The 15,045-nt window shown below is 38.6% G+C and overlaps 4 protein-coding genes across 11 annotated transcripts; 3 read left to right on the top strand and 1 right to left on the bottom strand.

Moving 5' to 3' along the window:
• Positions 1-223: 223 nt before the first annotated feature.
• LOC122528709 (myotubularin-related protein 10-B) lies at positions 224-4,038 on the top strand. 4 transcript variants are annotated; one of them, XM_043654115.1, is made up of 10 exons: positions 224-696; positions 1,100-1,294; positions 1,398-1,553; positions 1,638-1,762; positions 1,844-1,996; positions 2,112-2,416; positions 2,494-2,640; positions 2,707-2,876; positions 3,004-3,174; positions 3,378-4,038. In XM_043654115.1, exons 1-10 carry the CDS (start codon positions 634-636, stop codon positions 3,846-3,848), a joined length of 1,956 nt encoding a protein of 651 aa, XP_043510050.1. In that variant the 5' UTR covers positions 224-633; the 3' UTR covers positions 3,849-4,038. The 4 variants fall into 4 exon arrangements, with proteins under 4 accessions (XP_043510050.1, XP_043510051.1, XP_043510052.1 ...); XM_043654116.1 differs by having other exon boundaries at positions 225-696; positions 2,154-2,416; positions 2,704-2,876; XM_043654114.1 differs by having other exon boundaries at positions 226-696; positions 2,704-2,876.
• A 252-nt stretch (positions 4,039-4,290) lies between these two features.
• LOC122528710 (probable dolichyl pyrophosphate Glc1Man9GlcNAc2 alpha-1,3-glucosyltransferase) lies at positions 4,291-6,398 on the top strand. 3 transcript variants are annotated; one of them, XM_043654120.1, is made up of 7 exons: positions 4,291-4,524; positions 4,618-4,890; positions 4,963-5,131; positions 5,192-5,390; positions 5,449-5,699; positions 5,769-5,914; positions 5,977-6,398. In XM_043654120.1, the coding sequence occupies exons 1-7, from the start codon at positions 4,379-4,381 to the stop codon at positions 6,374-6,376; spliced, it is 1,584 nt and encodes a 527-aa protein (XP_043510055.1). In that variant the 5' UTR covers positions 4,291-4,378; the 3' UTR covers positions 6,377-6,398. The 3 variants fall into 3 exon arrangements, with proteins under 3 accessions (XP_043510055.1, XP_043510054.1, XP_043510056.1); XM_043654119.1 differs by having other exon boundaries at positions 4,293-4,524; positions 5,192-5,401; positions 5,460-5,699; XM_043654121.1 differs by having other exon boundaries at positions 4,489-4,553; positions 5,192-5,401; positions 5,460-5,699.
• A 103-nt stretch (positions 6,399-6,501) lies between these two features.
• Positions 6,502-8,804, top strand: LOC122528713 (NADH dehydrogenase [ubiquinone] 1 alpha subcomplex subunit 9, mitochondrial). Its single transcript, XM_043654125.1, has 7 exons — positions 6,502-6,729; positions 7,019-7,227; positions 7,309-7,602; positions 7,834-8,003; positions 8,085-8,210; positions 8,288-8,474; positions 8,552-8,804. The coding sequence occupies exons 1-7, from the start codon at positions 6,651-6,653 to the stop codon at positions 8,720-8,722; spliced, it is 1,236 nt and encodes a 411-aa protein (XP_043510060.1). The 5' UTR covers positions 6,502-6,650; the 3' UTR covers positions 8,723-8,804.
• A 91-nt stretch (positions 8,805-8,895) lies between these two features.
• On the bottom strand, positions 8,896-14,018 carry LOC122528714 (leucine-rich repeat-containing protein 4). 3 transcript variants are annotated; one of them, XM_043654127.1, is made up of 6 exons: positions 13,592-14,018; positions 13,054-13,508; positions 12,773-12,982; positions 12,527-12,621; positions 12,180-12,302; positions 8,896-11,749 (listed from the first exon to the last, which is right to left on the bottom strand). In XM_043654127.1, exons 4-6 carry the CDS (start codon positions 12,542-12,544, stop codon positions 10,685-10,687), a joined length of 1,206 nt encoding a protein of 401 aa, XP_043510062.1. In that variant the 5' UTR covers positions 12,545-12,621; positions 12,773-12,982; positions 13,054-13,508; positions 13,592-14,018; the 3' UTR covers positions 8,896-10,684. The 3 variants fall into 3 exon arrangements, with proteins under 3 accessions (XP_043510062.1, XP_043510063.1, XP_043510061.1); XM_043654128.1 differs by having other exon boundaries at positions 12,684-13,508; XM_043654126.1 differs by lacking the exon at positions 13,592-14,018 and having other exon boundaries at positions 12,773-13,523.
• Between the last annotated feature and the right edge of the window lie 1,027 nt (positions 14,019-15,045).

The raw sequence follows: 15,045 nt of genomic DNA, 5'->3' as shown, positions 1-15,045 counted from the left end.
AGCTAGAAATCCTAATAACAAAACAAAATACTACTGTTAAACAATCAACTTGAAGTTGAATTAAAAAATTAACACGATTACGGGGGGAGAGTTGTGTTGGAAGTAAATCAAAAAATACAAATTGTAATTTCATTTTTATATCGAAACACTTATTGCTTAATCAATAAATATTTATTATTTTTTTTTCTGTTTATTTTCTCGTAGCTCTGATTTAATCCGCGAACAATGCCTTGTCCCAATAAAGGTTGGCCAGATAACGAACGTTCCACGTTACACGATGCGAAGTCACACATGTTAATAAGAAAGTTACGGGGCTATAGCGATGAACGAATGCGACCGACGAAGAGGCAATCGTAAGAGAAAGAGAGCTGTTCAGGATGGTTGAAACGGGGGTTCGTGTCACGACTCTGTCCCGGGTGGAAAAAGTGAATCTCTCCGCGTAGACGCGACAATGCTCCGCATCCAGTTCGCGATGATAATTCACGATCAGACGAAAATGGAACTAAGAGGAAACTAATAGCTACAAAAAAAATAAAAAAAAAACAGGAAAAGTAGAAATCGTGTACTGAAGAAATATTTAATTTCTATGGTTTTAGTTCTCATCAGTCAGCGGCAATCGTACAAGCGTTTGCGATGGAAAGTAAAAGCTGCAATAATTTCATAAGTTATGTTGAGCTAGAGGAACACGAGATGCAGGTAACTGTCGGGCACATTTTTATGTAAACATTCGAACATAACCTCAATCTTGCTGGAAATATTGAGAATGCACAGCACAAATGCATGTCTCATTCGCGACGAGCGAAAATAACAAGAAAGAATGTGCGAGATTTTTGTTGTAAACGCTTTATTGCATGAAACATATGCATAGAAATAAATTCGATTATGTTAGAGAATGCGAAAGATGATAGTCATATCTATTGAATAAATTTAATATTTTAGAATTTAGAATTTGGTATTTTGTATATATTTCTCAGTTATGTACAAGTACAAGACAGTACGTGTTACAGATAAAATTCAGTACATTTAGTTTAACTTATATGTAACTACTTCTGCTTAAGTTAGTGTCAAGTTTAATGATAGTTCAACAAATTATGTGCAGCCATTAGGTTCTAGTCGACGTAATTCTTTGTCCGAGAACAATATTAAGCTGCTACCAGGTGAAAGCTTTGTCACCAAAGCACAAAACGTCCTCATGTTTTCACCTGTTAGTGATTTGAATCAAGGAACATCTGGTATTTTATCCGTTACAAATTTCAAACTCACTTTTGTCACTACTGACGAAACAAATGGAGATGTAAGTCGATTTTTTAGAAGCTTGCCAAGTCCAAGTGTATTGAAGCAATTGTAGTTTCTTGTTATTGTTACTGAAAGGATTAACCAGAATGCGTTACTTGCAGGATGTGACTCGTCAACAAAATCATCTTTATGGATACATGGACACGTGTTTAACAAACATAGAAGATATTTATGTAACTGTAGGAGATAAGAAAAGAAAATTGTTACCTGGAAATATAGTACCCTCTAAAGTAAAAGGGATATTTATTATTTGTAAAGTAATTGTCTATCCGTACAATAATTGTTGCGAATGACGTACTTCCTTTTACGTTTCTTTCGTTTAATCGAGATGTGGATTTTAGAATTTACGAACGTGGTCGTTCTCTTTCAAATTTTCACCCATCGGCGATGGGAAAAATCTGTTGCAAGCATTGTTACATTATGCTTTCCCCAGCAAGCACGACCTGTTATTTGGTTACGATTATCAGTTAGTATTTCAGACAAGTGTCTTTTGAACTACAGCCGAAAGTCGCAGGATTATTCATCTCCTCTTTTTGTTTGATTTCAGAGAGGCTTACTATAGTAGTCTTGATAAAGCTGTTCGTTTGTTTCGGGACATCTCTGACTGGCATAACGAGTTAGAACGCACTATACGCAATGAGAAATTCAGAAAATGTTGGAGACTGTCTACTGTTAACGTAGATTTCAAACTGTGTCGTAGGTAAATGCAACTGATAAAAAAAAAAAATTTTAAAAAAGCATTGAATTAACTGCTCAGTACTCGGATGTAGCCGCATGTCGCAATCGATTCATAATAACATTAACATTTCTTGTAGTCTGTCTCGATATATAATTATACCGGCTTCCATTACCGATAGTCAGCTAATAGACGCAGCTAAGCGCTTTCAAGGCAACCGTCCGCCAATTTGGTCTTGGTCGAACGCGCGTGGCGCAGCGTTAGTGAAAATGCCCGAACTTTCGCCGTTGGTCACCAACAGGATACAAGAGAACATTATGTTCGAGAACGTTCGTAAAAGTCATCCGCAGAAAATGCCGCCGGTTGTTCTAGAACTGAATAAAGGCATCAGCGTGAAGCTAATAGCAATAGCGTTTTCGAAGTTTGCCAGTCTATGCTCGCCAGGTAATTTGCAATTTATTCCTCGTACACGTAGTCGTACTCAGCAATTGTTGCAAGTATTCACTCGTTGTTTATTTCAGAGAATATCAGGCAGTTCTGGCTGCAGGATAATAATTTTTACTCGTTGGTAGAAAACACAAAGTGGTTGAAGTACGTGTCGTACTGTTTGCAAAAAGCTGTCGAAGCTTGCGAGCATCTTCACTTAGGATTGTCTGTTATTTTGCAAGGTAACGACGCAACAATCAATCAGTCATTCGTCCGTCGTCCTTCAACGAATTTGGTTTTTTTAGAAGGTGCTGGCACTGATCTTTGTTGCATCGTATCGAGCTTAGTTCAATTGTTACTCGATCCCTATTTTCGAACCATAAACGGGTTCCAGTCGCTGTTGCAAAAGGAATGGGTCGCCAGTGGTCATCCATTCTGCGATAGATTAGGTCACATTTGCAAGAGGACCTCGGAGAAGGTACATTAATTCGATTTGCATTACCTGTAATATTAATATTAATATTACTTCTAATAATATTTAATTATTCATAATATTAAAATTAATATTAATGTTAGCTTTTTAACATTATCTTTTCTTTTAATAGTCTCCGTTACTACTCTTATACCTCGATTGTGTCTGGCAATTGAGTCAACAATTCCCCGCAGAATTCGAATTCACGGAAACGTACCTGACAACGCTGTGGGACGCCGCCCACGTTTCCATTTTCGACACGTTTATTTTCAATTGCGAGAAAGACCGAGTTGCGGCAGCTACGGTAATTCACTTGCGAATTTTTTTAACTTTCCATTTAACAAGAGAAGATGACAAGAGGTCCAGAAAAGACGACAAACCTCGTAATTTACTAATGACTCTCGAATTTGTCCTGGCTCAACTCGTTGAACAGGATATAGATTAATTAATTTTCACATACATTTGAAACTTACAAAACACATATTCTAAAAAATGAATGTTCCTCAGGACCCGGACAGACCTCTTGTTCTACGGAGCGTGTGGGATTGGAGGGAGCAGTTCAACGAGCAGGATATTCTGTTGTTCGACAATCCCTTGTACAATCCCCACGAAGCCGATTCCAAGGAGAAACACGTGATAAAACCATTGTACAACGTCGCGAATTTGGAGCTTTGGAGTCAGTGTTATTTTCGGTGGATACCGACACTGGAGATTCACAACGGTGGGCAAAATCACATCGAGCTTTACGCCAGGTTGCTGCGTAACGACGTAAATCAACTGAAGATGAGCATAAACGGTAATTGCGGCTCGCCTATCGATAAATCGAACAGCTGTTCCGTTCAGATGAACATCGACAGCTTTTATCCGTTCTCGAATAGAAAGTCTGGGAACATAGTGAGCACACCGATCATGAACAGCTCCATTCTTGCGACGAAAAGCTTGTTAGAGGCGCAGTCTTTAATCACTGCAACCGACTGATGTACATATCCCGCTGACGTTTGTTCTTTCGATTTGTTGAAGAAAGCGGGTAATATCTGTTACCTGATCCTTTCAGTGCCAAATTTTCGTACCGTTTGCCAGCAAATTGTGACCCAAGATTCTGTCTAATTTATATCACAGTAAGTCTCATTTGTGTAGCTACGTTATAATTGTGATTTGAATTTACTTGGAAAAAGTGACGCGCGAATTTAGTTTTTTTATCTTGGTCTAATTTGGCACTTGAAGGATTAAACGTTGAGAAAACGCATTTTAAACATTATACGAATTTCTCTTTTCCATATTGTACGTTGTATTGTAAAATAACGAGAATTGATATTTAACAATACGCTGATGTTATATAAATTAAATAACAATGGAACTATTTTTTGTAGAAAAGAAATTGTCCATGGTCTAGTAAATTCTTTTTGTCCCTATTTAATCCCCACGTGAGAAGTTAAACCTACTATAGAGGGCGAGGTGTATGTCAACAATAAGTGTGGGAAAAATGCCACGTGAAGTACCTCTCGACGATGAACGTCACGAATGATAAAAATATTTCTGCGTTAAAAAAGGCAAAAGATGTTAAGTCCACGTTGGAAGAATGGGACGCGAACAAAATTGTTTTTCGCGTATTGCTGTTCGTCTCATGCTTCAAAGTACTTTTAATTCCTACGTAGTATGTCTTCTTTAATGTTTAAAGATATTGTATGCTCCTTTTCATTATTATTATTATTATATTGTAACCAGGCACATATCATTTGATTCTTAGTCGTTCCACGGATTTTGAAGTACACCGCAATTGGCTTGCTATAACGTACAGTTTGCCACTGAAAGAATGGTACGTGAATGCCAAGTCACAGTGGACCTTGGATTACCCACCATTCTTTGCATGGTTTGAATACTTTCTCAGTCAGATTGCAAGATTCGTAGATGATGACATGTTAAAAGTGGAAAATCTAAATTACGCGTCTTTTAATACTGTCCTTTTCCAAAGAGGCACTGTTATATTTTTGGATTTGGTATATGCTTACGGAGTTAAAGAGTAAACTTCTAATTCATTGATATCTCTCATCAAAAAGTGTATTTAGAGTACATTTTGTATTTTGAATTCCAGAATTGGCAAAGTATTTTGCTCTTCGTTTGATGAATATCTTATCTTCATAGTTTTTTCTCTGTGCAACATTGGATTGCTACTGGTGGATCACATACATTTTCAATATAACGGATTTCTACTTGGCATTTTTTTGCTTGCTGTTGCTAACGTTTCTAAAATAAATAAACAGGTATGTAAGGAATTACATATCTAGCTTGTACATAGAGATTAAACAGAAATTTATCTTCAGGTGGCTATCTTGTCTGGAACACTATTATTTGCCATACTGCTGAATTTAAAACACATTTATTTATATGTAGCACCAGTGTTTGTAGTCTGGTTACTCAGATCGTACTGCATAAATGAAGGTTCATTCTTCAGACGTTTATTTGCTCTTGGAAGTATAGTTATTATCACCTTAACAATTTCATTTGGCCCATTTGTCTCGCAGTTGCCTCAGGTATGCAATGTGAAATGAATCCAATTTTTGTTTCTTAATCATGAATTAATTGTCTCAGGTAATATCAAGGCTGTTTCCATTTAAAAGGGGTTTGGTGCACGCGTACTGGGCAGCAAACGCTTGGGCATTGTACATAGGTGCAGATAAAGCGACATGTTTAATTTTGAAACAGTTAGGATGGTTGAAAAGTACGAGAACAGCAGTCATGACTGGTGGATTAGTACAAGAACAAACGTTTTTGGTTTTGCCAAGTCCTACTCCAGCTGTGACGTTTTTATTAACTATTTGCACTATGCTGGTGAGTAAAAAGTTTTTCAATTGATATTGATAATATCATTAATGACAAAAATATTTGCATAAATTACAGCCTGCACTGTATTGTTTACTATGTAAGAAGGAGTACACGAATCCAAAGCAATTTGTACGGTGCTTAGTCCTCTGTGCTTTGTGCTCGTTCATTTTTGGTTGGCACGTACATGAGAAGGCCATTTTAACTGCTATTATACCACTGTGGTAAGTGCAGAACTAACAAGACGAAGTTAATTTCATTTAAAAAATTGAACGACTTATTTTAGTGTGTTAGCAGCGACCAACAAGGACGATGCCAGAATCTACGTAATTTTAAGCGGCGCAGGTCACGCCGCTCTTCTGCCTCTACTCTATACGGACAATTTAACTCCATTGAAAATCTTGTTAATTTCTATACACACAACTGCATCCTTTTTAACTTTCTTTCGAAAGTTCGACGCTAGTCTATTGTACTCCTACGAGTACTTGTACGTAATTAATCTGCCAGTGTTAACAGTATACGAGACCATTGTACATAAGTTGATATTTCATGAGAAACTGCCATTTCTGCCTTTGGCCCTTACTTCAATATACTGTGCTGTAGGGATAACCTATTCTTGGGTTGTCTATTATTATATGTTTCTACGATGCAGCGACGCTGATGATATTAAAAAAAAAAGACAATAAAATCTTTACACATTGCGCAACATTTTGTGAAGTTTATATTTATTGCATTTCTTTTGTTTCGTCATATGTAACATCACTCTAACCTCAACTGCCGATTGAGGTTAGAATAAGAATTGCAAATTGGATCTAGTAAATTGAGATTTAGATTTCTTCGTCCTGTTCGAATTTAGCAATTTCAATACATCTTCATTTCCAGCTACAGCAAATTCTCAAGACAGATTGTTTCTATTATGTTCTCTGAATTTTGACTATATACCGACGATTACGAATCTACATGTACGTGCAAACTTCTAACACTCCTCCATTGCTCTCAAGAGTGATGAACATGGCGGCTTGGATTTTCTGGGCGACAAGTGAGTCCGTTGATTTTGCGCGTTTATTATGTCATCTCGATGGCATTTTCAACAGTGATGATGCATCAGCTGTTTCGGCACAATCGATTTAAAATTCACGTGCGTTGTAGATGCATTATCGTCTGCTGTGTTACACTTATGTAACAATACATATCATATTTACATATGTAATAATGCTGTATTATATTTACATTGTATTATATTTATGTGCTATATTATATTTACGTAATTGTGTAATAATCCTGTATTGTATTCACACTGCAATAATGATTTAACATGTGATACACAGGGAATCAGAATGTGGGCTTCATCAGTTCTGCGATACGGAGCTGTGCTTACTCCACAGAGCCAAGGATCATTAACAATCCTACAACAGCCAGTTTGAAAAGGGGTACTGGTGGCCGCAGCTCTTTCAATGGCATAGTTTGCACAATATTTGGATGCAGCGGTTTCGTTGGAAGGAATTTGCCTATTAGATTGGGAAAGATTGGAACACAGGCAAGCGAATATAAAATTATTGACTTTGAAGTTTCAAGGTTGTTCAGACCAACGATACTTATGTGATGTATTCCCTTGAAGCTTATTCTAGCACACAGATGCGATCCGTACCACATAAGGGAATTGAAAGTGGGTGGTGATCTTGGGCAAGTTTACTATGTTCCGTTCGACCTTAGGGATGAGGAGTCGATAGTCAGAGCCATGAAATACTCCAATGTCGTTGTTAATCTGATTGGTACAGACTATGAGACGTCAAACTTCAGATTTAATGACGTGAACATAGAAGGAGCGAGGACACTGGCCAGGCTCGCCAAAGAATGCAACGTGGAACGTTTTGTTCACATGTCGTGCTTGAATGCAGCAGCGAAACCAACAGTAGGTTAATTGAATTGATTTGCGTAATTGTGAATAACGAAGATGTAGTAAAACTACAAATTTAAGATCTGAATATGATAATGTTCAAATTTAAACTCCAAGCTTTCTTCTCAATATCATCAATTTATTTCGCAGAATGTTTGTTCTGATTCTGACTTTCGTTTTTTTCATTTTTATCAATCACGTTTAAAATAATGATTTCTAATAATAGATATTATTCTCTTTTCCAAGCCAATGATAATACCAAAAGGCTCGAAGTTTTTGAAATCAAAATGGTTCGGAGAACTTGCGGTAAAAGAAGAATTCCCAGAAGCTACCATAGTCCGGCCATCAGTTATTTATGGATGCATGGATCATTTTATCAGTCATTATATGAGCAGACAGAGGGCAACCTTTGAATAGTAAATTTATTCTAATTGTTTGTATGACATGTAATAATAGGTATTATGTCATAATAATGCGAAATTCATTCATTACAATAGCATACCACTGTGGCATAAAGGCGAGAAAAGTGAGAAGCAACCGGTATATATTCACGATGTGATTTCGGGCCTTGTAGAGATAATAAGAAATCCTGACACTGCCGGAAAGACTTATCAATTTGTTGGGTATGTACCGTCTGTAGTACAAACAATGAATTTTTCGTTTTATTTCATACAAAGATGTAAAATTTTATCTGTTTCAGGCCAGAAAGATACACGTTGGCTAAGTTAGTTACGTGGATGTACGAGTTGAAACTGCAGAACACTGAAGACCCTTACAAGATAAACGACATGAAATATAATCCGTACTTTTGGTTCAAAACTGCGATGTATGAATTAATGTATTCAGTACATCCTATGGTAAATATATCGTGGGAAGTAATGGAATTGGTAAGTACTAAAAGTTTGGAATTGATGTAAGTTATTGTCGATTTTACAACTGACAAAACATGTTAAATTTCGTTTAGCACCATACCACTGATACAATAGACCCAAATTTGCCAACTTTGGAAGATTTAGGAGTAACGCCGACTAATATGAAAACGCGTCTAGCATGGGAAATCGAGACGTATCGTGATGTATATATAGATGATTTAGAAAAAGCTACTCCCCCTAACGTGAAGTCCGTACCAGACTGAAATGTTCTAAGTACAGAGTAATTTATAATTTAGAAGAAAATCATCAAATGTTTCGATTTAAATAAATCTGATATAAAGTAAATTGTCTGTATTGTATTTAGATTCAATATTATTATCTTCGCTCTGTGACAATTGTGACCTATGTTTTTATATGTCCTATACAATAATGGTTGTTATTCATCTTTTTTTTTTTTCTTATCATTTATTAAATGACAGATCATTCTAGCTACAATAAATGTTACAGAGCTTGTTATTTTTCGTTATACGTTATATGGTAGATGTTGGTAAAAAATATAAGCTAGTTTGGTCCTCGGTTACTATGCTGACCGAAGGCCACGCAGACTTTACATTACAAATGACCAGAGAAAAAACATTTCTCTTTTTCCTTTTCCTTTAGTAGTTAAAAAGCACGATTTTGAATTTTTAGTTTGGAACTTATACAGTGAGATGCTTGTAAATAAGTGATAAGATAATGAAACGCTTGTAAACAATGAAAGAGAATTCTAGTTGTTACACGAATAAAATAAAAAAATCTGAAGAAAATCTATTCTTTTCGCGAACTTCCCATCGCTGGTTTCAAGTGTACACTAACAAAATTCAGCCTTTTATTAGAACGGCTTGTTTATCCAAGGAAGACAACGCACATGTAAAATTCAAATGGTCGATTAACTCTCAGAGAATTGAGATACATGTGTTTTTTACCAATTTCTCCGACTCAACGGTAGTGAAAGTGGTGCCCAAAGAAATATCGATAAGTTCGTAACATTTTGAAAATTCTACTGAGAGTTAAACTTCTTCTAAGGACAAAGCTGTTTCCCTCGAATCACGAAAATTTTACTCTCACGCCAAAAAGGGTTCTTACAAGATAAGTTCACCTTATTATATTCTTATTTCCTATACTTTCATTATCGTCGACGTAAATTACCTATTCATCTCTGGTCGTTAACTCTTTGCTTTATACGCTCAAAAATCATTGCACATTAAGTACATATTATCCATATTAAAGCGTATCAATCAAATTTCTTGTATCAATAATTAACATATTCTGGGACGCGTATCAATCTCAAGGAACTCGAGAAACCTCAGAAAAATAAACTTTCCACGAAATATTATGTAAATAAACAATGGTAAAAAAAAAAAACTATATAACGAGAATTAAGATTAAATTTCGAGGAGTTCCTCGAAAACCTCCTTTTCTTTCAGTAACATTTCGATCACGAATGGGTTAACGGGAGTTTGTATAAAACAAAGAGTTAACACGATATGATATGATAAATGTGAACGAGTCACTTATTCGAGAAATCACCTCTAATTTACGGAATAAATCCAGAATGGATGCGGTTTCGCCAGCCCAGTTATATGGGCCGGTTAAAGCTCATAGTCGCATGCTTAAGATTGCACAAGTTATAATAATCGAACGAGTTGGGGGGGGGGGGGAGAAGTTTCTCTTAACTCACGGAGTGGAGTTGCAACAATGGTCAAGCCTCTAATCGGTGCGGTCGTTATCTCGGTGTTTTACGAACACGTTGAAATATAATGGCGAAAGTTAACGTTTGAATTCGCTGGCTATCTGTATTACAATGGAACGACCTATTATATATACATAAACACACAAGTGTATAACGATTCGAGTGAGAAAAAAGTCGCAGGAAAAGAACTTGGTATACTTCCAAAAATTCTCGTCTAACCATTGAAGGAGAAATGTCGTTAGTTTATCAGTAGCAGTACTACTATCACATATCAAATATATCAGCAGTATGTTATTGATAAATAATTTTCGGATGATGACTATGCATCTTCACCGTTTTCACGACTATCTATCAGGGACGTTAAATTAGATTTAATGATGATATGTCGTGACATTGAACTCCTCTCTGTTGAAATAGAAAAGGCTTCGCCAAGTACAGAAATCGTACAAACGTAGGAAATGAATCAGAACTCTCTCAAAACAGACCAGTGGATTCACTGGAAGAGATTCATGGAGAACAGAAGAACGATGAACAGAGTGGTTGGCAGAGTGATGATCCCAATGACGCCGGAGCCCAGGTTGTCTTGCACGACGTTGTCGTGGCATCTGGCGACCAGTCCGAAGTCCACGAGATTCATTGGCTTCCCGTTGTACTCGATCGGCGAGATGCAGTAGTTCCTCTTTTGGAACTCGCTCACAGTACCGTTGACAAAGTCGCTCTCGAGCACGTTGTGAGCCTGGCAGTCGCACGGGAAGTGGTTGTCGACGGCGCTGATGGAGTTCACCTCGAGGCTGATGTCCTTCACGTGGCGTGGCGCCTCCAGCACGTGGTTCCCGTGGAATCTCAACGTGTCAATGTTGCTCTCGTACTGTAGAAACAATTTCTCGATCAGGTCGATCTTGTTGTTCACGATGTTCAGCCGATCGACGTGAGTGAGCCCGGTGAACGCGTTCTTCTCGACGATGCCCAGGTCGCTGTCCTGGATGTTCAACGACTGCACGTAGGACAGGCCGCGGAACGTGTACGACTGAAGGGAAGACAGGTCCATGTAGGTCAGCTTCAGAAGCCAAACGTGTTGAAGGCCGTCGAACGCGTCCGGCTCGATGGTTCTTATCCCCGATGGGAATATCAGGCGAACAACGTTCGTCAAACCAGAGAACGCGTGGCTTTGGATTCTGAGCAGTGGGTTGTTGCTCAGCAGGATCAAACGAATGTTGGAGGTCCCGGCGAACGAGTAGCCCTCGATGTAACGTATCTTGTTGTTCGCCAGCAGCAGCACCGAGACGTTTTGCAGGGCCGCGAACGAGAACTTCTCGATGAACGGCAGAGGTGTGTGCTGTATGGAAAGCTCGCGTAACTTGCTCAGGCCGCGGAACGCGAACGGTCGTATGGTCGAGATGTTGTTACCATCCATCGTCAGCTTTCGTAGCACTCTCAGGCCGGCGAATGCGTCGCCTTTTATTATCGGGAAGTTGTTCTTTGTCAGGGAGAGCTCCTCCACTGTTTGCGGCAGCTGCTGGGTGGGAATGTCTTTTAACCCGCCTGTATTGCAGAGGACCTGTGGAAATTGATCGATTCGTTATTTATAAAAGAAGAAAAGAAAAATAGTTTCTTCTTTTTTTTTTTTTTTTTTTTTTTTTAAGAAGAATAGAAAGAAAGATTGTTTTGGTTCGCAATGTCTTCTTAAGTATCTAGTGTGACACTTTGCTTGATCTCTAGGAGGCTAGAGTCTTCAATTAGCTTTGCTTGCCAATTCTCCAGATATCCACACATAGCATGACATTCTACGTGACGCAAGCCTAATCCTAAATCCCCCCCCCCCCCAAATCTAGTCCTTGTTAATCCCTGTTAATTGCTAATTGATCTCTAATTAAACGTTGATTTCCTCGCTCTGGTAATACCATCCACCAAATGCTTCAGGGACGGAAAAAAGGTTTCCAATGAAATGATTCTTCGTTTTCTCCGTTCTTCAAGCGCTCCGTGATTACCTGCTTGGGAGATAGGCAGATGCATTCTGCGGGGCAGTCCAAATTTTTCGCGGTACTGGTTTCCTGTTCCAAGGTAAGCTTCGGGCTCAGCGTCGCTGTCCACAACAGGTAATAAATGCAGATCTACGAAAAGCAAATGGAAGAGAAATGAAAATAGAGAAACAACATGAGGGGGCTGACGCGAGATATAGAGCGTGGAAGAAATGGAGCGCGAGAGAGAGAGAGAGAGAAATTCTTCCAGGCATGCGAGTCGTCCACGTATCTCGGATACGGATGGGAAGAGCGTGGATGCGATGCACACACTCATACACACATACACGCGCGCGCGAAACTCGTCTCATTTGTACCTGCGCTCTGCAATACATCAATCCCGGAGTTTTTAGGGCGCATGCCTCAGCATCCAGGAAAACGTCGCGAGCAGCTGCCGATGTTCCAACGTATCCTGCAAAAAAGAAGAAAAAAACGCCAAGTCCCAGAGAAAAGGTATACCGAACGCGCACACACCTCGGTATTATGATTCGTCACTCGTTTATCATATTTCTGGCGTGATATTCCGCGTGGACGAACGAGAGGCACGAGATGGAGAGGCTTACCGCGAACAGGAAGGACAGAGAGAGGCAGGTCGGCTCGGGTGTAGATCCTACGATTAACCGCGAGGACGAAACGGACCGGGGAAATTTCGCAATCCGTGGCCGCATTCACCGCCTGGGCTCGAGGCTTTATTTCTCCTTAGCCACCTACCCCCACCCCCCCCGGGTGAACGATCTGCGCAAGCCCATAATTATTCTCTCCGTGCGCGTAGCCTGAAATGAGTCTTATTAAAGGTATAGAGCACACTGTGAAGCGCGGGATGACCGGAACCAAGCGTACTGACCCAGGATAATCCGGCACAGCCTGTGGCTTTTGATTGCTTCAGCCACTAGCCAACGACGCCGGTGTAATCATGCACTTCCGCTTCCTGTCCAGCCCCATCCCATCTTCTCGCGTCTTCTACTTACCTTGGCTATTTTTGTCCATTAATCTTTTTCTTTCTTTTTTTTTTTCTTCTTTTCTTTTTTGGTTTTTCTTTCTTGGTTGATTTTGCATCCTTTTTACGAAAGATTCCACACCTTTTCTCGAGTCTCCCACTTTCGTGATTCTACTTGTCTCTCCCTGTCTCTCCCTGTCTCTCCCCTCGGCCGCCTCGTCTCTCCCTGATTTTTCTCGTCTATTTCCGAGTCTTCCTGTACTTTTTTTATTTGTTCTCGGCTTGTTCTAGTGTCGCGAAGCTTTGCGAGTCTTTCTGGCCTGGGGAGTCTCTTTACTTCTACCTGATCCTTTCAGCAGCGCCTGCAGTAGTATAAACTAATAAATTAGAATCAATTATAACTAATTATATATTATTATATATATCAATATTGTATATTGATTACCGTGAGAGTGAAAAACAAGATATGAAGGAAAATAAATATCAATTATTTTTTCCATTCCTTTTCTGGATTCTTCTCTTTTTATCTCTTCTTTAAGCATGCACCGTGCGGATCACCCCTAGGATAGGTGCTGGAACAAATTTATATTGTTGTTCTTGTCGCACACTATCACTCTCCTTGTCTACAGCGCGAATATGTCTGTCCTTGTTAAACGGTATTACCCTCCTTGTCTAAAGCACGTATATGTCTGTCCTTGTCGCACACAGTTGCTCTCCTTGTCTACCGCATGCATGTGTCTGTCCTTGTCGCACGCTATTGCTCTCCTTGTCTAACGCGCTTATATGTCTCTCCTTGTTGCATGCTAGTGCCCTCCTTGTCTAATGACGCTAGACAAGGAAAGCAATAGTGTGCGACAAGGACACCCTTCGATCTATTGAAAAAAAAATTCAACTTTTTACACACAAGTTTTTCTACGACAAAACGCACATAGAAAGAAAGCGGGGAGCATAATTTTAGGAGGCATATAAAAAAGTACGCAAATTATTCCTCTCAATTAAGTTTTTTTCGTAATTAGTGCGAACTGTCACAAAAGGACATGGTGGCGCCATCTAGCGGCAACTCAGTGGTACTAATTATTTATAAAAATACTTATTTCTGCATTTTACAGGTCAAATAGGGTATGAACAGAAAGCTAAGGATCTAATTAGGGTAATACAATCGCCAAAGTTCACAATACATTTCGCTAAATTAGGTTTTTCGCAAATGAAAATTTCTCTGTTTTACGGGGTAAGAAACACTAGCGCCGCGTTGTGGCAGACCGCTGGAACTAAACGCTCCATTACCACATAAAGAAAATAATTAATTTTAATTTTTCACGCCACAAATTTGCACTCCACGAGCATATATTTCGTTGATAATGCTATCAATTACGTTCGCAAATAAATTTGAATCTAATATTCACTATAGTTTGCGAGAAATTATGCACTCACTACTGGCACTGCTCCTAACGTAAACGGAATTGAAACATTCTTTATATATGTAAACTATACTTAAACATAACATAAAACGCAAGCGTAGGGTCTCTAAAATCGAAGATGTAACCATAACAGTTCACAAATGATTTCTTTTAATGAATTTCTTCTCGTAATTTGTGGAAAAACTATCACCTGTCAATGTTTAGAGGCAGTGGTGGCGCCATCTATTGACAACTCGGTGGTACTAAAAACAGAATTTTCTACTTTTAGTACTACTGACTGACCAATAGATGGCACCACTGTTGCGTCTAAACCGTGACATATAGTGATTATAATGATATTATTATAATACTATAAATAAATAAATAAATAAGAACTTTGTAACTTCAATAACTTTTTATAAATTATAATAAATTATATAATGATGCAGTTTACAGTAAAAATAGATAAATGTTTTCAACAAATGTTAGTTATGGAATGAAT

The sequence above is a fragment of the Frieseomelitta varia genome, unplaced genomic scaffold (assembly GCF_011392965.1).
Source record: "Frieseomelitta varia isolate USP_RPSP 00005682 unplaced genomic scaffold, Fvar_1.2 scaffold_255, whole genome shotgun sequence".
Taxonomy (NCBI): Eukaryota; Metazoa; Arthropoda; class Insecta; order Hymenoptera; family Apidae; genus Frieseomelitta; species Frieseomelitta varia.
This window is presented reverse-complemented; position numbering and strand designations above follow the sequence as displayed.

What these genes read in the sequence shown, in the direction of transcription:
- LOC122528709 (XM_043654114.1), top strand. Translation starts at nt 634, where the DNA reads ATGGAAAGTAAAAGCTGCAATAATTTCATAAGTTATGTTGAGCTAGAG. An exon ending in TGCCAGTCTATGCTCGCCAG is followed by an intron (nt 2,417 to 2,493) that starts GTAATTTGCAAT and finishes TGTTTATTTCAG; the next exon opens with AGAATATCAGGCAGTTCTGG. An exon ending in ATTGTCTGTTATTTTGCAAG is followed by an intron (nt 2,641 to 2,703) that starts GTAACGACGCAA and finishes TGGTTTTTTTAG; the next exon opens with AAGGTGCTGGCACTGATCTT.
- LOC122528710 (XM_043654120.1), top strand. Translation starts at nt 4,379, where the DNA reads ATGAACGTCACGAATGATAAAAATATTTCTGCGTTAAAAAAGGCAAAA. An exon ending in TAACTATTTGCACTATGCTG is followed by an intron (nt 5,700 to 5,768) that starts GTGAGTAAAAAG and finishes CATAAATTACAG; the next exon opens with CCTGCACTGTATTGTTTACT. An exon ending in ACTGCTATTATACCACTGTG is followed by an intron (nt 5,915 to 5,976) that starts GTAAGTGCAGAA and finishes GACTTATTTTAG; the next exon opens with TGTGTTAGCAGCGACCAACA.
- LOC122528713 (XM_043654125.1), top strand. Translation starts at nt 6,651, where the DNA reads ATGTACGTGCAAACTTCTAACACTCCTCCATTGCTCTCAAGAGTGATG. An exon ending in TGGGAAAGATTGGAACACAG is followed by an intron (nt 7,228 to 7,308) that starts GCAAGCGAATAT and finishes ATTCCCTTGAAG; the next exon opens with CTTATTCTAGCACACAGATG. An exon ending in ATGCAGCAGCGAAACCAACA is followed by an intron (nt 7,603 to 7,833) that starts GTAGGTTAATTG and finishes CTCTTTTCCAAG; the next exon opens with CCAATGATAATACCAAAAGG.
- LOC122528714 (XM_043654128.1), bottom strand. An exon ending in TCTGCCTATCTCCCAAGCAG is followed by an intron (nt 11,750 to 12,179) that starts GTAATCACGGAG and finishes CAATTTCCACAG; the next exon opens with GTCCTCTGCAATACAGGCGG.